Source organism: Manis pentadactyla, chromosome 3 (assembly GCF_030020395.1).
Source record: "Manis pentadactyla isolate mManPen7 chromosome 3, mManPen7.hap1, whole genome shotgun sequence".
NCBI lineage: Eukaryota > Metazoa > Chordata > Mammalia > Pholidota > Manidae > Manis > Manis pentadactyla.
Window position 1 is genome coordinate 106,790,065 of NC_080021.1, and position 21,351 is coordinate 106,811,415.

A 21,351-nucleotide genomic window follows, 5' to 3' on the forward strand; every position below is an offset into this window, starting at 1 on the left:
GTGGCACATAAAAGAATCATTAAGTGATTGGATGGTGTTTATAGATTTCTACTTACCTCCAGCCCAGGTCTCATCAATGCATGCATCCTGGATAAGGTCAACTGAAAAATTCTCCATATGATTGTCAGACCTGTAGACTCACATAGATATGTGGTCTTTGTGGGAGTTAAGAGCTGGGGGTGTATCTCATACCATGTGTGCTGCTGTCTGTCTGCTGACCTCCTCTGCTTCTAGGCTCAGCATCCCCTTCCATCATGCTTATGGTTCGCAGACTTCTAGCCTTTCCTTGGTACTGCACCAAGCCCAGGCTATGCCTGGATATCTCCCATAAGCTCTCCAGGGTCCTTGGATATCTATGGCCATCTGGGCCACTATGTAGTGTGCTGATCTGACCATGTTTAGGGCCCACTATTTAGTTGTGGCTCCTAATGGCACCAAGCTGGAACACAATTGATGTCAGAATCATGACATTTGATGCAGCTGAAGGGACTGTGGATGCATCGCTTAGAGAATATCATTTATATAGACACTTTATTAAGCATACACTCAGATTGTGCTAGGTGCTGGACCAAGTGCTTTAAATGCTCATTGAATCCTCATAGCTACCATATGTCCTGTTTTTGCACATTTTAGACATGCAGTTAGGCTCAGAGAGGGTAAGTACTTTCCCCAAAGTCACGTGGCTAGGAAGTGGCAGATCTGTGACTCCTAATTATACTCTTTGGCTCTCAAGCTTGCAGTTTTAACCACAATGATATTCATTATTGGAAAGGAAGAGTTCTTCAAAATCAGTGCAAAGGGCAGATCCAGAAGGAACTAGATAAAGAAGGGTTTTTTGCTAATTCAAGCTCTCACCACCAAACACCTCACTTTGGAAAGTATGCTGTGCCCCTCACAAGTGGCTCACAAGCCAAGCCCTAATAGTGAGGATCAGGAACATCATGAAAGGCATGCTTGGGTAAGTGGGAGCTCACGAGTGGTAGGTGAACTTTCTGGGCCTTTCTAATTCAAATTTATTTTGAATATAATTTCATCTTGAGGACATTCATTGCCATTTTATTCCCTATGACTGCTATTTTATTTTCCATGCAATTCATAAAGACCATTATTTTTCGGTGTAAAACCAGAACAAGCAGGGTGTTCTCTCCCTGTAGGTAAGCCTGTCCAGGAATCCATATCAAGTTTCACTGGGGAATAAGAAATGGCCTGGTTTGTGGCAACTCAAAGATGGTTGACAAATGTATTTTAAGCATTTGGCAGTCTGTTTAATTTTGTTAGATGTTAAGGATCACTGAAATGACAGGCAGGAAAGGAAGAATAAAATATTAGAATTCATGTTACATAATGAGCCCTCAAATAATTGAGAGTATGCTGTTATTATTTTAATATACCCCTGATATTGTGCCCCTAAATTATTTCTGATTTGCTTCATATATGCCATGTGTTAACCAGCGTTTTGGGTTTTTTTACAAGTGTGTTTTCTCCATTTTGAGGGAAAATGCAATGAATATCCTAAAGGTCAAGTTTCATTATTTGTATTTTTAAAAAGTGTATTGAGTTTCTCTCACTAGAATATAAGCTCTATTGGACATACCATTGATGATAACTTTATGGAAAACTATAGGAGTAGAAAGCTTTTTTTTGTCCTGTAAGAACACTGGGGATTTGCTTTGGGAAAGAGTAAAAATCAATATAGATTTTTTTTTTCCTTATCTGCCTATCTTCCATTTCTTCCTCAACCAGGCCTAATTGTGGCACCCCAACTCACACAGCTTGTGCCAGGGTTTGGAAGAGAATGCTTACACAGTTCTAGGGGGCTTAACATCTACTGATGCTTTCAGGTAGATTATGGAGATTATAATTATGAAGAAGTTTTCATTATTGAAATGATTGTCACATGTGGTAGCTGAAGAGAGGAAATACTAGGTAAAGAGAAGACGTGGTGTCTAAGAGGGGAAAAGTCGGCCAGTAGGAACAGAAAAGACTTAGTGATAGCAACAGGTGGGATCTGTGTGTCAGTGGGGGAATTGAAACAATCCAGGATTTTTAGCCTGGGAGTCTAGAAGGATGGTTCCACTTGAAGTATGCATCTTGAAGAAGGCTAGGATTTCTATGCACGATAAAGAATATAAGCAAGAAACATTAGCAGGGAAACAGTAGTAAAGGATGTTTGGTGAATGCTGACTGCTCCAGTTTGCAGCAGATTCACTAAGGGGAGAGAGTAAAGTTCATGAAGAAAACTTAGTCTGGAGCTATATTGTGAAGACCCTTATGTATCAGAGTGGACAGTTTATAATCAGTCTGCCAGGGGATGGGGTCTTCCCTCCCTACCTCTCTTAAGGTTGATTTTTCATGAACCCTTCATGAATTTATGTCATTTCTCTCCTTCATTAAATGCTAAACAGATTCTAGATTTCTTTAATATATTCGTTGTTGACTGTATATAATTCACTGCAACTATATAGTTCCCTTTATTTGTTCCAATATATATATATTTGTGGTACTACAAATAATATTAATAAAAGTAATAAATATTAGAGAAGCTTGTTTCACGCATTATATATATGTTAGTGTGTATATGATTTTTCTAAGAGTACATCAGCTTAAAGCAGATTCTAAAAACATCGTCTTTCTGGATAAAATTTCAGTAGATAGTTAATATGTGGCCGCATCAGGACTAGTTCCAATACTCACTGAGCCACAGAAGCTGATTGCTGCATGGCCCTCAGCAATCCATTCCCCGCCTGCCTTCTGCTTTATTTTACACAGGAGGAAACCAAGCTCAGCCAGACACATGCCAGAGGTAACACAGTTCTCTCATCTTTCTGCCACACCACCTTCCTATCGGAAATAAGTGCCCAATAGAAACAAAACCTTTAAAGACCAATATACCTTTAAAATTTTTAAATTTGAGGGGAAACATCAAAATGTATCAGTCACTTCCGTAATTCAGGTAACATAATTCAGTAATCACACTTTTGTTAATAGCATTACATTACCATATGTGCAGTTTCTAACAAATCAATTACATTATTACAAGTGGTACTCCCTAGATTTTCTTAACAAAAGTTAATGTGTGGTAGTAATGGGAACAATAAAAGGACGCTTCACCGTAAGAACATTTTTTTCCTCTCATGCATCTAACCTGCTTCGTAATCCAGCTTCTAACAGTTTGATCCCTGGACCATCTTTGAGAAGGCAGACCATTGCACTTGGAGGGCCATAAATAATCTACATTATATTAACAGCAGATCCTATGTTGCTGTACTTTCCAACCTAAAATGTAATTAATTTTACTAACAACTATAGCAGGCACCCCCTGTATTAGCATGCACCCCGTGCTGCCCCACCTGCGCTGGTTCCCATATTCGTTAGTCTGGAAAGTTCTCAGGGGAATAGGCTGATTTACCTCCAAAGACCCAGGCACAGCCTCAAGCACTTGGTACATGCTCAAGGCTACTGGAAGGAAGATCTGGACACATCAGGCTTCCAAGGGAGGGAAAAGCGGCACTCCTAAAAAACGTTCCTCTGGAATCTAGCCTGTGTTAATTCGCTGTGAGGGGAAAGCAGATTTTGCCCCTCTACTTATCTCTTAAGTCTTATTCCCTCCTAGGCCCCTTAATATACTTTGGAAGATGGCGCATAAATCACGCCAAAGGGCGGCTCCTATTTATTTGGGAGGCCTTATTGTTTTCTGACCTTTGGCCCCTGCCCACCCCTGCTAGCGCTGCTCTTTGAAGCCCGAGCGAGAGGGGCGGGAGAGGGGAGAACTGAAAAGCCGCGGAACGGAGGCAAAGGAGCAGCGCGGGCGGAGGGAGGAGGATAAGGAGGGACCGGCAGGCCTAGCTCCGAGGCGACGGCGGCGTTGGGATGGAGCCCCTGCGGGTCCTGGAGCTGTACAGCGGCATTGGGGGAATGCACCAGGCGCTGAGAGGTAGGAGCGCTCCCAGGGCCTCTTTCTTCGCGCGTAGACGCCGGTCGGAGCTCGGGAGCCGGAGGGGGCGGAACGGCGCGACGCTAGGGGCGGAGACGAAAGAGGGGCGCTCGGTTGTCTTGGAAACTGCCCGGGCGCCCCGCCCCGCGCGCCGCTCGGGCGGAGCCTGCGTTCCTCACGCCTCCAGCCGCGTGCGGAGGGCGAATGGGGCCCTCTCAGGGACTCGGTTTTTGAGTCTGGACTGCGAAAGCTGGGCTCTAAAGTCTCAGTAAAAGGTACTGACGGAGGGGGCTGGGCGAGCCCCTGCCAGCGCCAATCCCCAATTCTAAGTGTGGCTGCCACCTAGAGGCGTGGACACTCGGTCCTTTGCAGTCAAGGAAGTAACAGCGGGGAGGGAGGTCGCTGAGCAGGGCTTAGCCCGTTAGGGAATGGATCTTCAGGGGGATAACTACAGTTCAAGGTAGAAGTTACTGAATCCTGAGTAAACTGTAGGGGAAGCATGAGGCAAAAACCTACTCAATTCTGATCTTTGAAACATGTCTTTTACACGCTTGAAGAACTGAGTTCAAACTTGGTTGTAGTGTAACCTTGGGCTAGTTCTTTAACATTTTTAAGCCTGTTCCTGGTTTTAAAATGTGAAGAGTAATTCAGAGAAGGATTTTTATGAAGATTAAAGATAAGGAGTATACAGTGTTTAATAGTGCCTGGTACATTGTAGCCACTCAGTATATTAAACCCTTTTAATTACTATTACTTTTAAGTAGTACCTTTTCCATTTTGAGGTTTTACATTTCTTTGGTGATAAGTTGGAATGGAAAGGTTTATTTTCGGTGATACTCAAAATTATTTATTGAGCTCCTGTTCTGTGCCACCTACTATGCCAGGCACTGGAGAATTAAGAGTAACAGACTTTGTGCATGTTTATGCTGAAATTACTAAGGCAACCACAAAACTGAAACTTCCCTGTTTCCTTTTTTACTACCAAGGGCAATGAAAAAGTAATACTGTAAGAAACAGACCAAATATAACTCGTTGAGCATAAAATTTTTCTGAGCATACCTGTTGACTTTTGATTCTAGACGAGGTTAGTATTAACTTTTTCTTACCAATTATTTGCTGGCTCTCTGTGTTCAGTTCTATCATAAAAACAAAATAAAACGAGCACTATTTGGTCTCTTAATTTTGTACAGTTGATAATGTCAGCATTTTCCCTTGTAGCTTGAAACCTCTCAACAAACATGATTTTAAAGGTTGCTTAGTACTTTATCATAAGTTATGATTCAGCCATTCCTTGTGTTGAGCTGTGGATAAAGTGAAGGTTCCTGGGGCCAGGATTCTCACCTGGCCCTGGTTGGCTACCTCACTACACAACTGTGGGCACTATATCGTTATTGACTCTATATAAATAGCCCTGCCCAGTGCTCTGGGCTACACGGTGGCTTGGCTGCAAGGCTGCAGGAGAGCAGAGACGAGTCTGGAGTGGTGGTAGCACTGAGGGACAGAGACTGAGCTGGATGGGTGGGCAGAGAGGCCCAGAGGCAGAGACCAGCTTGCTGCATGCAGACTCACTCTGAGTGGAGGGGATTCTAGTGATTGACCTGCCACCGTGTAAATAAAGTTGGGTATAACCCTTTCACCCCAAGAACGTTCTACTGTAATTTCTTTGGTCACATTGAATCCTTAGTGAACTTGCCTGGGACTGAAACCCATTGGCCAGACATGAACATTAGATTATTCCTCAATGTTTTCCAAGTTTAAATGTGCTATAATTTATACATCCTTGAGTATAAATCCTGATTTTCTTTTTAAACATGTTTTCTAAAAAGTCACAATTCATTCAGCAATAAAACACTAATTATGTGCTAGTTGCTAAGTCAAAAATTATTAGAAATTTTTAAGGTTTGATAGATGCTATATCAGATTGCTTTGTAGAGGTTTATGAGTGTCTCCCAACTACATATTCATCAGGATTCGAATTATCCAATTTTAACCTTTGCTAATTTGATAGGGGAAATTGTATAAATTTAGTTTGTGTTTTTTGGGTTACTGAAACAGTTAAATATTTTCTCTCCTATTAGCCAATGCAACCTGAATTTGTACACATATTTCTATTACCACTGCTCCCATCTGAATCTAAACTATATATAGCATCTCTTACTTAAATTATTAATATAGTTTTCCAACTGCCCCCTGCTTCCACTCTGCTTTCTTGCTACATCCTTTCTCTACATAGCAAGCAGAATAATTTTTGCTAAGTAAACTGGATCATGTCACTTCTCTGCTCAAATGGCTTTCCTTTGAAGTTAGAATCACAGTCCCATCTTCTTATTGGGCCTGTGAAATCTGGCTACTGTCTGCTCTTCTCCCTATCTGCCACTCTCCCCTGGTTCTCTTTGCCAGGCCCATGGTTTTCTTTTTCTGTGTTCTTCCAACCTACCATGTCCCTGCTACATTCTGGCCTTTGCTTGCTATTGTCCCCACCCAGAGTGCCCTAACGCCGGACTTTTCCACTGCAGCTGCATTTCATCTCTTACGTCCTAATTCATTTATTGTCTCATCAGAGTAGCCATCCTTGGCTCTCCTGCTGCCTACCTTCATGCTATTTCATCTTTTGGATTTAGGTCTATGTATTAGGGATATTGACTCTTAATCATATCTGATGCAGATATTTCTCCCACACCTTTGTGTTACAGTGGTCACTTATTTGATGTATCAAAGTTTAAAAATTTTCTGTAATAAAATGCATTGCTATTTTCTGTGTGGTTTTTATATAATAATAAAGACTAGTAATAATGGCAGCTAACTGCAGCATTTATTAAGGACCTTTTATATGTTAAGCTCTTTTTAAAATATGCTAAAATGCTAGTTAGTGGTAAAGCTAGTATTGTAACCTGGGTCTCTCTTCCTGACTTCTTAACCATTCTATGATGACATTTTTCTGGTTAGATCTGCTACCTGAATCTACATTTTAAATAATTGTTAGCAGCACAACAGGAATAATATTAAACTTAAATTTTGACAGATTTCTAGGTTTATGATTCACATTTTTTAAATTGTGGTGAAAGATGCATAACTTAAAATGTTTCATTTTAAACCTGTTTAAGTGCATGATTCTCTGGTATCAAGTTCATTCACAGTGTGTGCAGACACCACCACTATCCATTTTCACTACTTTTTCATCAAACCAAACAGAAACTCTGTACCCATAACACAGTAACTCCCATCTCTCCTTCCTCTAGCTATTATTCTACTTTGTCTCTACTAATTTGCATATTCTAGGTATCCCATATAAGTGGAATTATAAAATATTTGTCCTATTGTGTCTGGCTTATTTCTTAGCATAATGTTTTCAAGGTTCATCCATATTGTAACATGTGTCAGTCCTCCATTCTGTTTTATGGCTGAATAATATTCCATGATATGCATATATCACGTTTTATTTAACCATTCATCTGTTGATGGACTTGGGTTACTTCCACCTGTTGGCTATTGTGACTACTGCTGTGAATATCAGAATATACGAATCTATTTGAGTCCCTGATTTCAGTTCTTTTGACTGTATACCTAAGAGCGGAATTGCTGGATCAGATGGTAATTCTGTTTAACTTTCTGAGGGACCACCACACTGTTCCACAGTAGCTGCACCATTTTATATTCCCACCAGCAATGTGTGAGGACTCCATTTTCTCCATCTCTACATCCTTGTCTTGTTATTACTTTTTTTGAATAATAATTATCTTACTGGGTGTGAAATAGTCAATCATGGTTCAGATTTGTATTCCCCCAATAATGAGAAATCAAGCATCTTTCCATGTGTGTATCTCCTTTGGAGAAATGTCTATTTAAGTACTTTTCATATTTTGGAATTGAGTTTTTTTTTTAATTGTTCTGTTGTTGGAGTTCTTTGTATATTCTAGATAGTAGTTTCTTATGAGTTATATGATTTGCAAATATTTTCTTCCCCATAACTGAATTTTAATAGTTATAAAATATAAATTTAATTTCATAAGCAGCACGATAGATTTGCCCCAAAACCAATGGACATTTTAACACCTCAATACAATTTTTCACCTGTAGCAGTATATGCAATATGCTATTGTATAATTGCAATCACTACATAGATGCTTCTGTATCTTCTAAGTTTCATTTGACTTTATTTTCATCTGCATGTTCATGTATTTGCATAGTTCACATCCTGTGGTATTCCCTTTTGTTACTGTACAATCTCTAGCACAGTATCACACTGGTAACAGATTGTCTGTAGATGACTGTGGAGTTTATTATTGAGTCAGTAATCATTCTACCATTATGTTGACAAAACCATCGCTTGCTTAGACAAAATGTTTGTATGATACAAAATTCTTAGTTACAAACCACAGAGTCTACTCTCTAGCTAACGTAAGCAGACAAAAACATATTAAAGGACATTTGGAAGCTCACCAAATCTGTAACACACCCCACAGCAGGTTAGATAAACAGGAGCACTGCTCAGACCACACTCTGGGCACCGCTCTTGCAGAGCTTCATGCTGACATTACAGCTTTCACTAATAATGCTGGGGCCACGGGTGAGAAGTACCATCACAGTTTTCCCCTGAAAGTTGGATGTTCCCACCACCTTTCTCACCAAAAACATGAAATTCCTTATTTGCTTCCACATATTGCTTATTTTCAAGTTGAAGTTGTGCAATGTGAAGTGCATATGGATGCAATTGATTAGTGAATATTAGGTTCCACTGCTGGACTCAGAAAGCTGGGGGAGTGAGTTCTGGCTTTTGATTTAGGAAGAAGGGACTCATAATGTGGCAAAATTTTCAAACATAAGAAACATAGGCAAAGATTCTAGATGGCCATAAGCATAACAGATGTCTGTTACATTACTTAACACATGTTATCCTTATACAGGCACCACCTATGAATGCTTTGATTTATTTGTGCCTCCGTAGTCTACGAAGTTTTGGCTAATGAGAGTCTTCCAAGTGAAAAGATCTCCTTTCAGAAAGCCCTGGAAAATGTAGTGTCATGAGTTATGTATTGGTGGAGTCTGCCAGGCAGGGCACATGCAAACAGAAATGTTTAGCAAATAAGATTCTGTTTTTCTCATAAAATACTAGGGAAAGAATAAAATGTGGGTTAAGGTGGTGAATAAAGAAAAGCTCTAGCTGATTACTACTGTATTTATAGTTAACTATTGAGACAGCCTTAAAAGCAAAAAGGCTTGTCCTATGAAATAATTTCTAAAGGTCATTTAAGGTGTTGGTTTAGAGTTTTACCCACGTAATACTTAATCATATTCAGTAAGAGTTACTCAGCCTTAATGTATTTTTTGTTAAAAAAATTAAGCTTCTCATTTGTCACTCATTAGTTATTCATTTTTTGAATCTTTTTGTCTTTATTTTTCCATGACTTATATGTTAACTCAAGACCCTACCAAAACACTTTGTAATTAGGTGTGTTTATAACTGAACCAGGCATGTATATTGTGATGAATGTGGATTTGAAGGTCACCAGAAGATATTTTTGGAATATCAATTGTAAGGGCCTAGAATTTGACCTGCATCGTTTTTTTCTTTTGTTATTTGTCTTTGGGATTGTAAAAATGTCCTCTGTATGCTTATTTTCCCATAGTTACATGACTTGTTGCCAGATTTAAAGTGAAGGTAAAAATTTGTCCCATTGGAAAATATGTATCATTTGTGCCATGTTATCTGTGGAAGTTATTAGATAATTTTTTCCAAACTTGAAATCCAAAGAAGAAATACATAGAAAGAATTTTGTGTATTCAATAAAGCAGAAAATCCTAACTTTCCATGGGATGGTAGAATTACCTTTCATGTGATGAAAAATGGGTTTTTACTTCACTGCAGAGTATTCTTTATACTGTACAGATCAAATTAGTTCCCCTGTGCTAATGAATAGGTGACCAGTTTAATGTGTGTTTGGACCTGTCTTTTAGGGCTTTTAGGGGGCTCAATAAACAAAACTGAACTGGTTCTCCTTACCTCTCCAAAACCGCCTGCTGTTCAGCTCTCCTCATCCCAGTCACAGGTGTCTCTGTTCCAGGGCCTAGTCATCTTTGTTTCTCCTCCTTCACTCACATCAGCAAATTCCATGGGCTCTACCTTTAAATTATATGTATGATTCTGTCATTTCTCCCCATCTTCACTTTTATCACCATGTCTATGATCTCTCTCCTGTTTAATCAAACTTAGTTCACATGCTACCCAGATCCACTTGGCCCCGTCTGCTTCCTGGGCCCTGAGCTGCTTGTCCATGTACCTCCCGACTCTGCTGCTCTTGCCTCAGCCCATAATACTGCCAGGGGGTGGGGCCTTAGCTCCAGTCCTCAGACATCAGCCTACCCTGGTGTCTGGACTCAGATGACGCTCCAGGCTGTGGGCATGGGACGTAGCTGCTCCGGCAGCTCTCTGGAGGGGTTGGATAGCATAACCCTAGGTGGAGCGCTGGGGGAAAGCCATGCCTGTGAAATAATAGAAAATGTGTATTTTGTCTCTACCCCTAATTCCTGGTGAACAGCTTCTAAAACCTTTGCAATTTACTAAGTGGTAAGAGCAGTAGGAGCATATTTTGTGCTGATATTTGATCTTTGACCCTGGTTCCTTACACTGAGGTCCTAAATCCCTTGGAATTTCCTTGGTGATAGGAGAGACTTGTTCAGAGGTGATTCTGGGTGGGCTCCTTGATGGCCTCAGGATGGGAGCTGGTCAGCAGAAAGACAAAGTCAGAATTAGAAGGTTGGAACTTTTTGCCCTACCCTCACCCTCTGGGAAGGGGAGAGGGGCTGGAGAGTGAAGTTAATGATTGGTCATGCCCAAGTGTTCACCTGTAACCTTTATAATATCCTTTCTTGTATAATAAACTGGTACATGTCTGTGTTTTCACAGTTTTGTGAGCTGTTCTAGCCAATGATAAAAACTAAGGAAGGGGTTGTGGGAACCTCCAATTTGTGGGCAGGTTGGAGAGAAATTATAGGTAAACTGGGATGTACTACTTGCAGTTGGCATCTGAAGTGGGGGCAGTCTTATGGGTCTGAGCCTTTAACCTGTGGAATCTGCTAACTCTGGTTAGTGTCAGAACTGAACTGAATTGTGGGCATTCAGCTGATGTGTCAGAGAATTGCTTAGCATGGGGAAAACCCCTTCCCTCTGGGCTCAGACGTGTTGTGAGTATCGTAGTAGTGTGTGAGTAAAGGAGAACCTGGGACTATTTTTCTGGTACATGCCCCCTGGGGTAACTTTTGACCAGTAAGAGCCAGGATGAGGGAGGAGTTACAGTTACCCCCTCCCCCCTGCGGCCACACACACACACACACACACATACACACACACCAGTGTTCCTTGTTCAAATACATATGCGAACATAGGAAGCTTTAGATCAAGTAGTGTCATTTCTGCAGGGCTTCTGTCACCTTTGATATATCCCTGCCCCTCACAGTGGGGAGGAGTGGTGGTCCCATACCCCCTACCTTTCTGAGACCTTCATGACAGAGCAATTGAGTAGCTTTCCTGTGAAGCTGGGACCAGTTTAGTAATGTCCTGCCTTCGGTTTGCTTCCCTCCTTCCCAGTCTCACTGCATTCACTCTTGCTGCTTTGGGGTTTTACCTCCCAGAAAAAGGATTTGTAGCTAAGCTTTGCTTGGGTTCTTTTTTAGGACAGAGGATTAGTGTAATCACTTTTTTAGTGGTTTCCTTGCTTCTGCTCTGTCACCTCAGGTTTTTTTCAGCACAGTGGTCAACATGATCCTTTAGAAATATGTCAGGTAAATCATTCCTCTGATTAAAGCTTATGAGAAGTTTTGATATCAATCAATAAAAACCAAAGTCCTCAACAAGACCCATGGGCCTACTTAGTCCAGAGTCTCTCTGACAACATCTCCCTTGCTCACTCCATTCCAAGCTTGCTGCTGTCATGGTCAGTTTGAGCTTCTGTAGCAGTACTATAGACTGGGTGGCTTATAAACAACAGACATTTATATCTCACAGTTCTGGAGCTGGGAAGCTTGAGGTCAGGGTGGCAGCATGGTTAGGTTCAGATGAGAGCCTTCTTGCACACTGCAGTGTTGTTGCCTTGCTGTAGAGCAGAGAGAAGAAGTTAGTGCCCTCCTGACTCGTATATAAGGGTACTAATCCTATTCATGAGGGCTCTACCCTCAATGAGCTCTTCCGATCCTCAGCTTGATCACCTCCCAAAGGTCCTGTCTCCTAATACCATCACATTGGGAGGTAGAGTTTTAACATAGGAATTTGGGGGGACACAAACATCAATCCGTAATAGCAGTGTCCTTGCTGTTCCTGCTACAGAACATGGATGCTCCCATCTTTGGGCCTTTGCAGTATCTCTTCCCCCTGTTCTAAAAAGTTCTGCCAGGCTTGTTCCTTCATTTCCTTCATTAGGTTTTTGCTAATGAGGCATTTTCTAACTAACCTATATAAAAATTCAGCCAGGCATTCTCTTTTACCACACTGTCTGGTATCTCTGCTTTGTTTTGTTCCTATAGTGCTTTTTATTGTTAGGTATATTATATACTTATTTATTGTTTGTTCACCACCCCACCCCCCCTACACAACTAGACAATAAGTTCTATAATAGGATAGATTTTGTCTAGAGCATTGCTTTACATATTTGTTAAATGAATAAGTGAACTCTCGTCATGATTGTTATGAAATATATGTAATATACTTCAAGTATAAGTTGAAGTAGATACCAATAAACTGTGATAAGTTTAGATTTATATATTAAGTCTGAATCATGAGGTTCATTCTTTTCTCCTTTTTTGGATGAGCTAAGTCAGCATTTCTCAAAGTGTGGTCCTTGAGGGATGTTAATAGGTGTTGTGCAGAAAGACAGTGTGTGTGTGTGTGTGTGTGTGTGTGTGTGTGTGTGTGTATTGAAGGAGTGGCCAAATAAGTAAAATCATGGAGGGATTTTGTATGCATGGTTATATGTGAAATTTTTTTTTATTATTCATTTTGTTCTCATTAATCTATAATTACATGAAGAACATTATGTTTACTAGACTTCCCCCTTCACCAAGTCCCCCCCCCAAACCCCATTGCAGTCACTGTCCATCAGCGTAGTAAGATGCTGTAGAATCACTACTTGTCTTCTCTGTGTTGCACATCCCTCTCCGTGCCACCCCCCGCACATTATACATGCTAATCGTTAGGTCCCTTTTCTTTTTCCCTGCACTTAGCCCTCCCTTCCCACCCATCCTTCCCAGTCCCTTTCCCTTTGGTAACTGTTAGTCCATTCTTGGGTTCTGTGATTCTGCTGCTGTTCTGATATGTGAAATTTTAATAGACATTTTTTTCTGTACCACATGATGAAAGACTTGAAAATTTCTCAAAGTAATCAAGTCTATGGAAAATAAGTTGGTTTTAATTCAATGTAGAATTTTAATTGTATGTTAATAATAAGCTACTGTGAAAATAATGAGGTTCAAATGTTTTTTATTCTTTTATTCCTGTCAAGAAATGTTATCCCTTTGTGTGGTATGTTGAAAAGAAGAGGTTGATAATAAGAGCAAATTTGTAAATAAAAAGTAGAAAATTATCATGAGAATATATGAGATTAAGTTTATAGGTAGAGTTTGGTATTAGCATCTAGAGGCTTCTTAGAATTTCTGTTGGCCTTTTGCTTTGTCCATGGAAGATTATCAGGGATAGTCCTAAAAAGTGCTCTTTGGAAAGAGTGCCAGTCAGCCCTCATATTGCCTAAAAGCAAATAATTGCATCTCATTTTTGGTAAATAGGTAAAATGTATTTTGGGACTTCAAAAAAATAACATAAATACCATTACTTTACCTGGACCAGCAGTTGCTTTTAATTTTATCCAGTAATTCTTTTCATTCTGGAAGTTTAAATCACCACAAACCTAGCAAAAAGTAAAACACTCCATTAAAGAGTTAATCATAATAAGTCTTCAACATCCATTTGTGATTTTTGTTCAAATTCAGTAGTGCATTAAATAACCCCTTAGTACTTACGTCACATTTGAGAAACACATGCCAGAGCCTTTTAGAACATATACAATCCTCATAGGCTTTGGCAAGATCCTTAAATATAGGTGAATTTTGGTCCAAAAAGAACCCATAATTGGAAGAATTTATAGTGTACAATTGTATAAAGAACTACCTTAAATTTAAAAGATGAGAGATACTAAATAAGTAGTTTTGCTTTGCTTAAATTTTTTTCTAAAAACCCTGAGATTTAAATGATAAAAAAATACCAGAATAATTTCTCTGCTTCTTCAGAAGGCATTTTATTTTTGTGGCCTCAGTTTACTTTTGTGATTATAGTTTGCTGAGTCAATTGCTTAAATTATATTGTTTAACTATTTAAACTTAATGTCAGTCTTTGTTGATTTTGACTTAATACTGATCATTTATCTCTATCTTGCTCTCCATCTAGTGAAATTTCTTCCAGCTAATTTTCAAATGTCAGAATGTTGTGATCATGACTTCAGGGAAAATATGTAAATTTATCATTTTTCTAGATTGTTTTATGGGTTGGCATTTCAGCATTTGGCAGGGGAAATATACTTAAAATCCAGGGACCTGTTTCTATGAAGAGATTGTCTTTTGCCTTTCTCCTGTAGTTCTAAAAATCAAAGGGGTTGTGATTCCATTTAGAATAAGAACAAAAATAGAACCCGAGTATACATAGATATGCCTTTATAGACATATTGTCATAAGTTTTTCAATACAATATACTCATTTACCCCCCTAAAGTTATACTTCAAAAAGAGGGTATGGCCTGATATTTTAGTCCTCATGAAGGATCTTCATATTCCATAATTACTGTACTTTATTTTGAACAGCAAAGTAAATTGTTGGTTGGGTAAGTTATATTAGCTTGAAAAAAAGTAATACCAGTGTTGATGAAGATTGAGATCACTAGATGGAATTGATGAAAAATCATACAGGTGAATTTAAAGACAGATAATTTTTAGGGAGATGACCTTATAGTTACAGGTGTTAGATACCTTGTAAACCTACTAGAAATTACTTTACAAAGCAATACAGCAGGGGGTGACTTTGTGGAGATCACGAATAGCTAATGGATGTTTGTGGTTGGCATAAGATTTTCAGTGACAACATCATGTGTGAATTTAAAATGTGCCAGATCTCAAGTAACTTTGACTGAAGGGAACTTGATATGCTCTTGAATACTATTAGATGACTTAAATTGTGACTTGATTATGAAGATCCTGATTTCAAAGATGTAGATGAGAAAGTAGAATAAAATTGCTTCATAAAATTTGAGTGGAAAATAACTATTACTAGATGGACATAATCTGGGTGTTATTTAAAATATGTTTATATAGCTAAATTAATAGATTACATAACAAGAAGTCATTTGAATATTTCAGCTCTATCCTTTCTTTATCTATCTAATGAAAATGGCCATAGTTGTAACACTGGATATTCTCATGCAGAAAATGGGGATTCACTTTTATTCTGGTTGTCTTGTATTTGGGCACATACACACACCATGTGTATAACGTATGACGTTTGGACATAGAAAAAGGTCAGAACAGATGCATATTGTCCTGTTAGCAATTTAGCTCCTGGGAGTGGAGTAGGGTTACTGCTTTCTTTGCTATCCTTAAACACACCAAGAACATTCCTGCTTCAGGGCCATTGCATTTGCTGTTTCCTCTGGCTAGAATGCAGTCCCCCAGTTAGCCACATGACTGGTCCTTTGGACTCTAATGTCATCTTTTCAGGGCCTCCCTGACCACTATAAAAAATTGCATCCTCTGTTCTGTTTCCCTATTCCCCTTTCTGTTTTGTTTTTTGTTGTAGCACTTATTACTGCCCATCATACTTAAATATCACTTGTTTTTATTTTTAATTGGCTGACTCCCCTTCTAAAATGTAAGCTTGATGAGAGTGGGGATTTTTTAAAAATTTTATTCTATTTTATTCACTGTTGTATTATCCTTGGCATCCAGACTAGTGCTTGTTGCATGGCAGATGCTCAATAAATATTTGTTGAATAAGTGAATAAGTTATAGAGCATGAATATTTTAAAGACTGATGATATTGTCAAGTTACTCTTTAAAAAGTATATGCCAGTTTATACCCAATAGTGTTTGTGGGACCATAAATATGCCAATATAATATTTAAAACTATTTAATTTACTTGGTTAAATTGTTATTTTAATTTTTTATTACTAGTGGTGTTGATTATTTTAAAGTATCATTTTTACATTTATTGCTCTTTATATTTCTAACAACACAATGTATTTGTTTAAGAATTAAGAAATATTGAAAACATATTTATTCACCCATGCATAATTTTTGAGTGGTTTCTATGTCAGTCATTATGCCATGCGCTGGAAATGCATTAACAAGAGACAGCCATATTCTTTTCCTTCAGAGATTATGGTTTATTCGGAAATACTGATGCTACACAAATGAAGAAGAAAATTAAAAAATAAAAATCCTACATGATGCTCATGCAGGGATAAATATAGTTGAGGATTTAGATTTTATCTTTTCAATCTGTAGTCTACATGTGTCCACAAACATTGAAATATAGCTTTCTTTTTTTCAGTTAGAATATCTCAATTTTTTTCCTTACTATTAAGTATATTTGTAAACTTGGTTTTTAATGGTTGCTGATATATTCCATTTCATGGAAGTTGTACTTGTTCAAAGCAATTACCTATTTTTGGATGTTTAGGTTGCTTATAATTTTTAACTATTATAAATAAAAGGGCACTTATCCTTTATATAAATCTTTTCTCCACATCTCTATTATTTCCTTATTATTAGTTTCCTGATGCTGCTGAAATAAATTACCACAAACTTAATGGCTTAAAATAATACAAAGTTATTGTCTTATAGTTCTGGAGGTCAGAAGTCTTAAAACCAGTGTTGCCAGGACTGGGTTCCTTGTGGAGCCTCTAGGAGGTATTTGTTTCCTTGACTTTACTAGCTTCTGGAGGTCACCTTGCTCATGACCCCTTCCTTCATTTTCAAAGCCGGAAGTGCAGCATCTTTGATTCACTCTGTGTGACCTCTGCCTCCCTCCTAACATCTTTTCTGACTGTAACCCTCCTCCATCCTTCTTGCAATTACACTGGATCTGTCTGCATAATCCAGGATAATCTCTTCTTTTTAAAACCCCCAATCATATCTACCAAATCCTTATTTCCATATATGGTAACATTTTCCCAGGTTTCAGGAACTAGGATGGGGACATCTTTAGGGAGGGGTTTATTATTCTGCATTAGGATATGTGCTTAAATAAAAAATTGGTATATCCAAAATATTTTTACAGCTTTAGATATGCACTGCCAAACTACTCTCTAAAACATTGATTCTTTAATTGATGCTCACATCTGCTGTGAGTTTCTGTAACACCTGGTCCTTTCTAACATTTGATATTCTTATTTTAAAAAGTAAAAACAGCATTGAATGTTTACTATATGGCCAGCAAAAATGTAAGCACTTTATAGGTATTAGCTAATTTAATCCTCAAAAACCGTATGATGTAGGTACTTTATATAATCTCCATTTTCTCTGTTTTACCGATAAACACACTGAGGCATAATGAGGTCAAGTAACTTGCTTAAGTCTCACTGTTGGAAATGGTGGAACTAAAATTCAAACACAGGCAGAGAAAGAGCTAGATAGCTAGATATCCATACCTAAATTTCTGAGGACCTATGAATACACACACACACACACACACACACACACACACACACACACACACACACACACACACTCTGAATGAAAGATCTGTATAGGGTGTGGATATGTCAGCCTTGATTTAAAAAATAATGATAGCTAATATCTGTTGAATACCATGTGGCTTAATTGTAAAAGCTTTGTAGAAAAATATATAGTCAGAAGGAGATGTTCAAGAAGAAAATGAGGAAGGAAGTAACTGAAGTACATTTTCCTCTGAGGTCTTATGACTAACTTATACTTTCTGGCTCAGTACAAAATTGTAAAAGCTTAATTCTTCTTTTAAAGGCATCTAGTAGAAACTTAGGATAGGGTTGAAAACTTATAAAGTCAATAATGATGAAAAGCATAAGCTTTTAAGGAGGGTTTACTATAAAGCAAAGAGGGGCTCAGAATGGCAGGACAAATTTAGAGAGGAGTCTTTAAATTTAATCTGGGAGATCTTTATGATTGGTCACAGAATTACATTTTTATTACAAATCGTTTTTCATTCATAGTTAATTAGATATAAAATGCTAATGCTTATATTACTTCTTCATTGACTTCCATAAATATATCAGAAATTATCTTTAAAATTATGAGAAAACATCAATAAAGAACATTTTATGGCGAGGAACCATTCATAGATGTTCATTTATTCAACAGATTTACTTAAAAGTGTTTGTTGTTTAAACTTGTAATAGGCTGGATCATATGTGTTTATGTTGCTTATTAACTATTTAAATGTGTTTTAAAACATAGTAGTGCCTTTAGGAGCTTAAGAGAACATCTTAAAATTCATGGGAAAAATTGAGATGACAGATTTATATACTTTGAATTCTGTAAGTATGGAAATAGATTGCTTTCAACTCTTTACACTGTTGGCCATTTGCTACTTACTTGTTGATCTTTAAAAAAACATGTTAACATAGTTTAATTCTTATTGTTTTTTATTCACTTTGCTGTTTTGAGTTTATAGGACAAAATAATAGATTGAGTTAACAATAGTTTACTGCTGTGTGTGCGTTTATGATGTCAGAGTCCAATGGGCATGTTTTGAGAATGTATCCAAAACTTCTTGTCTGTCCTTGATTCTTACTTCCTTTTGTGATTTCTCAGGGTCACAACATAAGAGAAGTATTGAATTCTTTTGTTCCAAGATTACACTACTTTTGTTTGTGCTTTACTGTTTATAAAAGCACCACATCCTTATTGTTAAAAAAAAAAAAGGAAGACCAAATAATCCAAAAAAGTTTAAAGGAAGAAGTAAGTTTTACCCCCAAATTCCACCTTTACTACCAAGAGATAGCCCTGTTGGCTTTTGCTGTTGTTGTTTTTTCTCTTAATGTGTATACATATACATACACATACACTTTACAAAAACTTGGATCATTACTCATGGGATATTTAGTGCCTTGCTCTTTTACTTAAAAATATGTATATATAATATTTTTATGATATAAAGTCAGTATATATGGGTGTCATTTTTAAATATGGCTATTCTCATACATGTATGTAGTCTTACACTTATGTCTTCACTTGTCCAAATATTTCCTTAGCATAAATTGCCAGCAGTGGAATGGCTAGATCAAGTAATAGAGGGGTTGAATCAGTGTATACTACAGCCAACATGATGAAGGGCACAATTTCTCAAATACCTGCTAGCAATAGACTGTTCATCTTACAGAATCTTCGCTAGTCTGATACATAAAACTGATTAATATGGATTTTTGTCTTTATTGGTGAGGTTCAGCATCCTTTTACATGTTAACTGATCATTTAAAAGTCTTTATTTTTGAATTGCTTATAATTGATGTTTCTATTCTAACTTTTAGAACTTGAATTTTGTAAGAATTGATGAGACTACTCAACTGAAAATATTATTTGGTCCTTAAAAGACATTGGAGATGTAATTTACAAGTGATTCTTTCTATATTTATTGTATTTAGAATACATATATAGCATTAGATAATTGGGGAGCCCCATAATGAAGTCTGTGCTTCCAAAATTGCCTCAATTTAGGACACTTGGGGATTGTTTGCTCAGAAGAAATGTTTCTATTTTGTAGATATGTAATTATTTAATTACTCATTCACAAGGCTTTTTGACATGCATGTTGCTTTGACCAGACTTGGTTTAGGGTAAAGCTTGAAGAAGAGGCTCAAATCATGTCCCCAGGAACCAGTTTCTTTCTCTGTGTATCTTAGCGTTATTCCTTCCAGTAGCTTCATTTTTTTTTCCAGGTTTAACCCTTTTATTTTATTTTATTTTTTGAGAGGGCATCTCTCATATTTATTGATCAAATGGTTGTTAACAACAATAAAACTCTGTATAGGGGACTCAATGCACAATCATTAATCAACCCCAAGCCTAATTCTCAACAGTCTCCAGTCTTCTGAAGCATAATGAACAAGTTCTTACATGGTGAACAAATTCTTACATAGTGAATAAGTTCTTACATGGTGAACAGTACAAGGGCAGTCATCACAGAAACTTCCGGTTTTGATCACGCATTATGAACTATAAACAATCGAGTCAAATATGAATATTCATTTGATTTTTATACTTGATTTATATGTGAATCCCACATTTCTCCCTTATTATTATTATTATTATTATTATTATTTTTAAAAATAAAATGCTGAAGTGGTAGGTAGATGCAAGATACAGGTAGAAAACATAGTTTAGTGCTGTAAGAGGGCAAATGTAGATGACCAGGTGTGTGCCTATAGACTAAGTATTAATCCAAGCTAGACAAGGGCAACAAAACATCCACGGATGCAGAAGATTTCTCTCAAAACAGGGGGAGTGAGGTTCTAAGCCTCACCTCTATTGATCCCCAATTTCTCACCTGATGGCCCCCCTGCGACTGTGCCTGTCTTAGGTTGTTCCTCCCTTGAGGAATCTTACCCGTCTCTGGCTAACCAGTCATCTTCTGGGGCCATACAGGGAAATGTAAAGTTGGTAAGTGAGAGAGAAGCAATGTTTGTTGAAAAGGTTAGCTTTTTACTTCTTTGCATATTTATGCCCTGTGGCTTCTATGCCCAGCATTTGTCTTGAGGTATCTTTACCACTTGGAAGAATTATGATACTCGGTAATTTCGATATGAGGCACGAATTCTACTTAAGGGTTGTAATTAGGAAGGAAGAAGAAAAGCTATAGAAGTGCAGTAGCATCATTTTTATATACACTCTCCCCTGACTGTATCAAGATGGTTGTAATAGCCTCTGAACTTACATCTTTCCATGGTTAAACTCAGTGAGAAAGAAAAAGTGCCTCTTCCTAGTTACTCTAGAAAAAGCCAGATGTTCCCTCTTACTGGCTTATTTTGAGTTGTGTGCCCATCCTGAAACCACTCTGGCCAGTCTTATTGGCTCAGGCATTTGATACATTTTCACAGAAACTAGGGGTGGGAGGTTTGAGGCCATCTGAACCACTTTGACAGAGAGTGAGTGAGGTAAGATCCACAAAAGAAAATCTGGGACTTTTACCAGAAAAAGGGGACTTGATGCTGGCAAAGCAGAACACAAATATCCCCTCATCTTGTATTCTCAGTACCTTGCAGAGTACCCAGTACTTGACAGGTACTCTAATAAATATTTACAAACTGCCTGACAGGAGCACTATTGTTGCTATATTTAAGATATTTGTAAGGTAAGCATAATTTTGTAGCCATTCTGGGACTTCATTGTGTTTCCAAGGTAAAAATTTGACC

At 37.9% G+C, this 21,351-nt stretch overlaps 1 protein-coding gene across 3 annotated transcripts in view; it reads left to right on the forward strand.

The window, feature by feature from the left end:
- The first annotated feature begins 3,784 nt into the window (after window positions 1–3,784).
- The window catches only part of TRDMT1 (tRNA aspartic acid methyltransferase 1), a 58,645-nt gene continuing 41,078 nt past the window's right edge, over window positions 3,785–21,351 (forward strand). For 2 of the 3 annotated variants that reach the window (XM_036889050.2, XM_036889059.2), the window contains exon 1: window positions 3,785–3,934. In XM_036889050.2, coding sequence (XP_036744945.2) covers window positions 3,871–3,934 — 64 coding nt within the window. In that variant the 5' untranslated portion in view covers window positions 3,785–3,870. Of the gene's footprint in view, window positions 3,935–4,053; window positions 4,210–21,351 lie in introns of those variants that run through there. The other variant, XM_057498262.1, reaches the window with a different exon arrangement.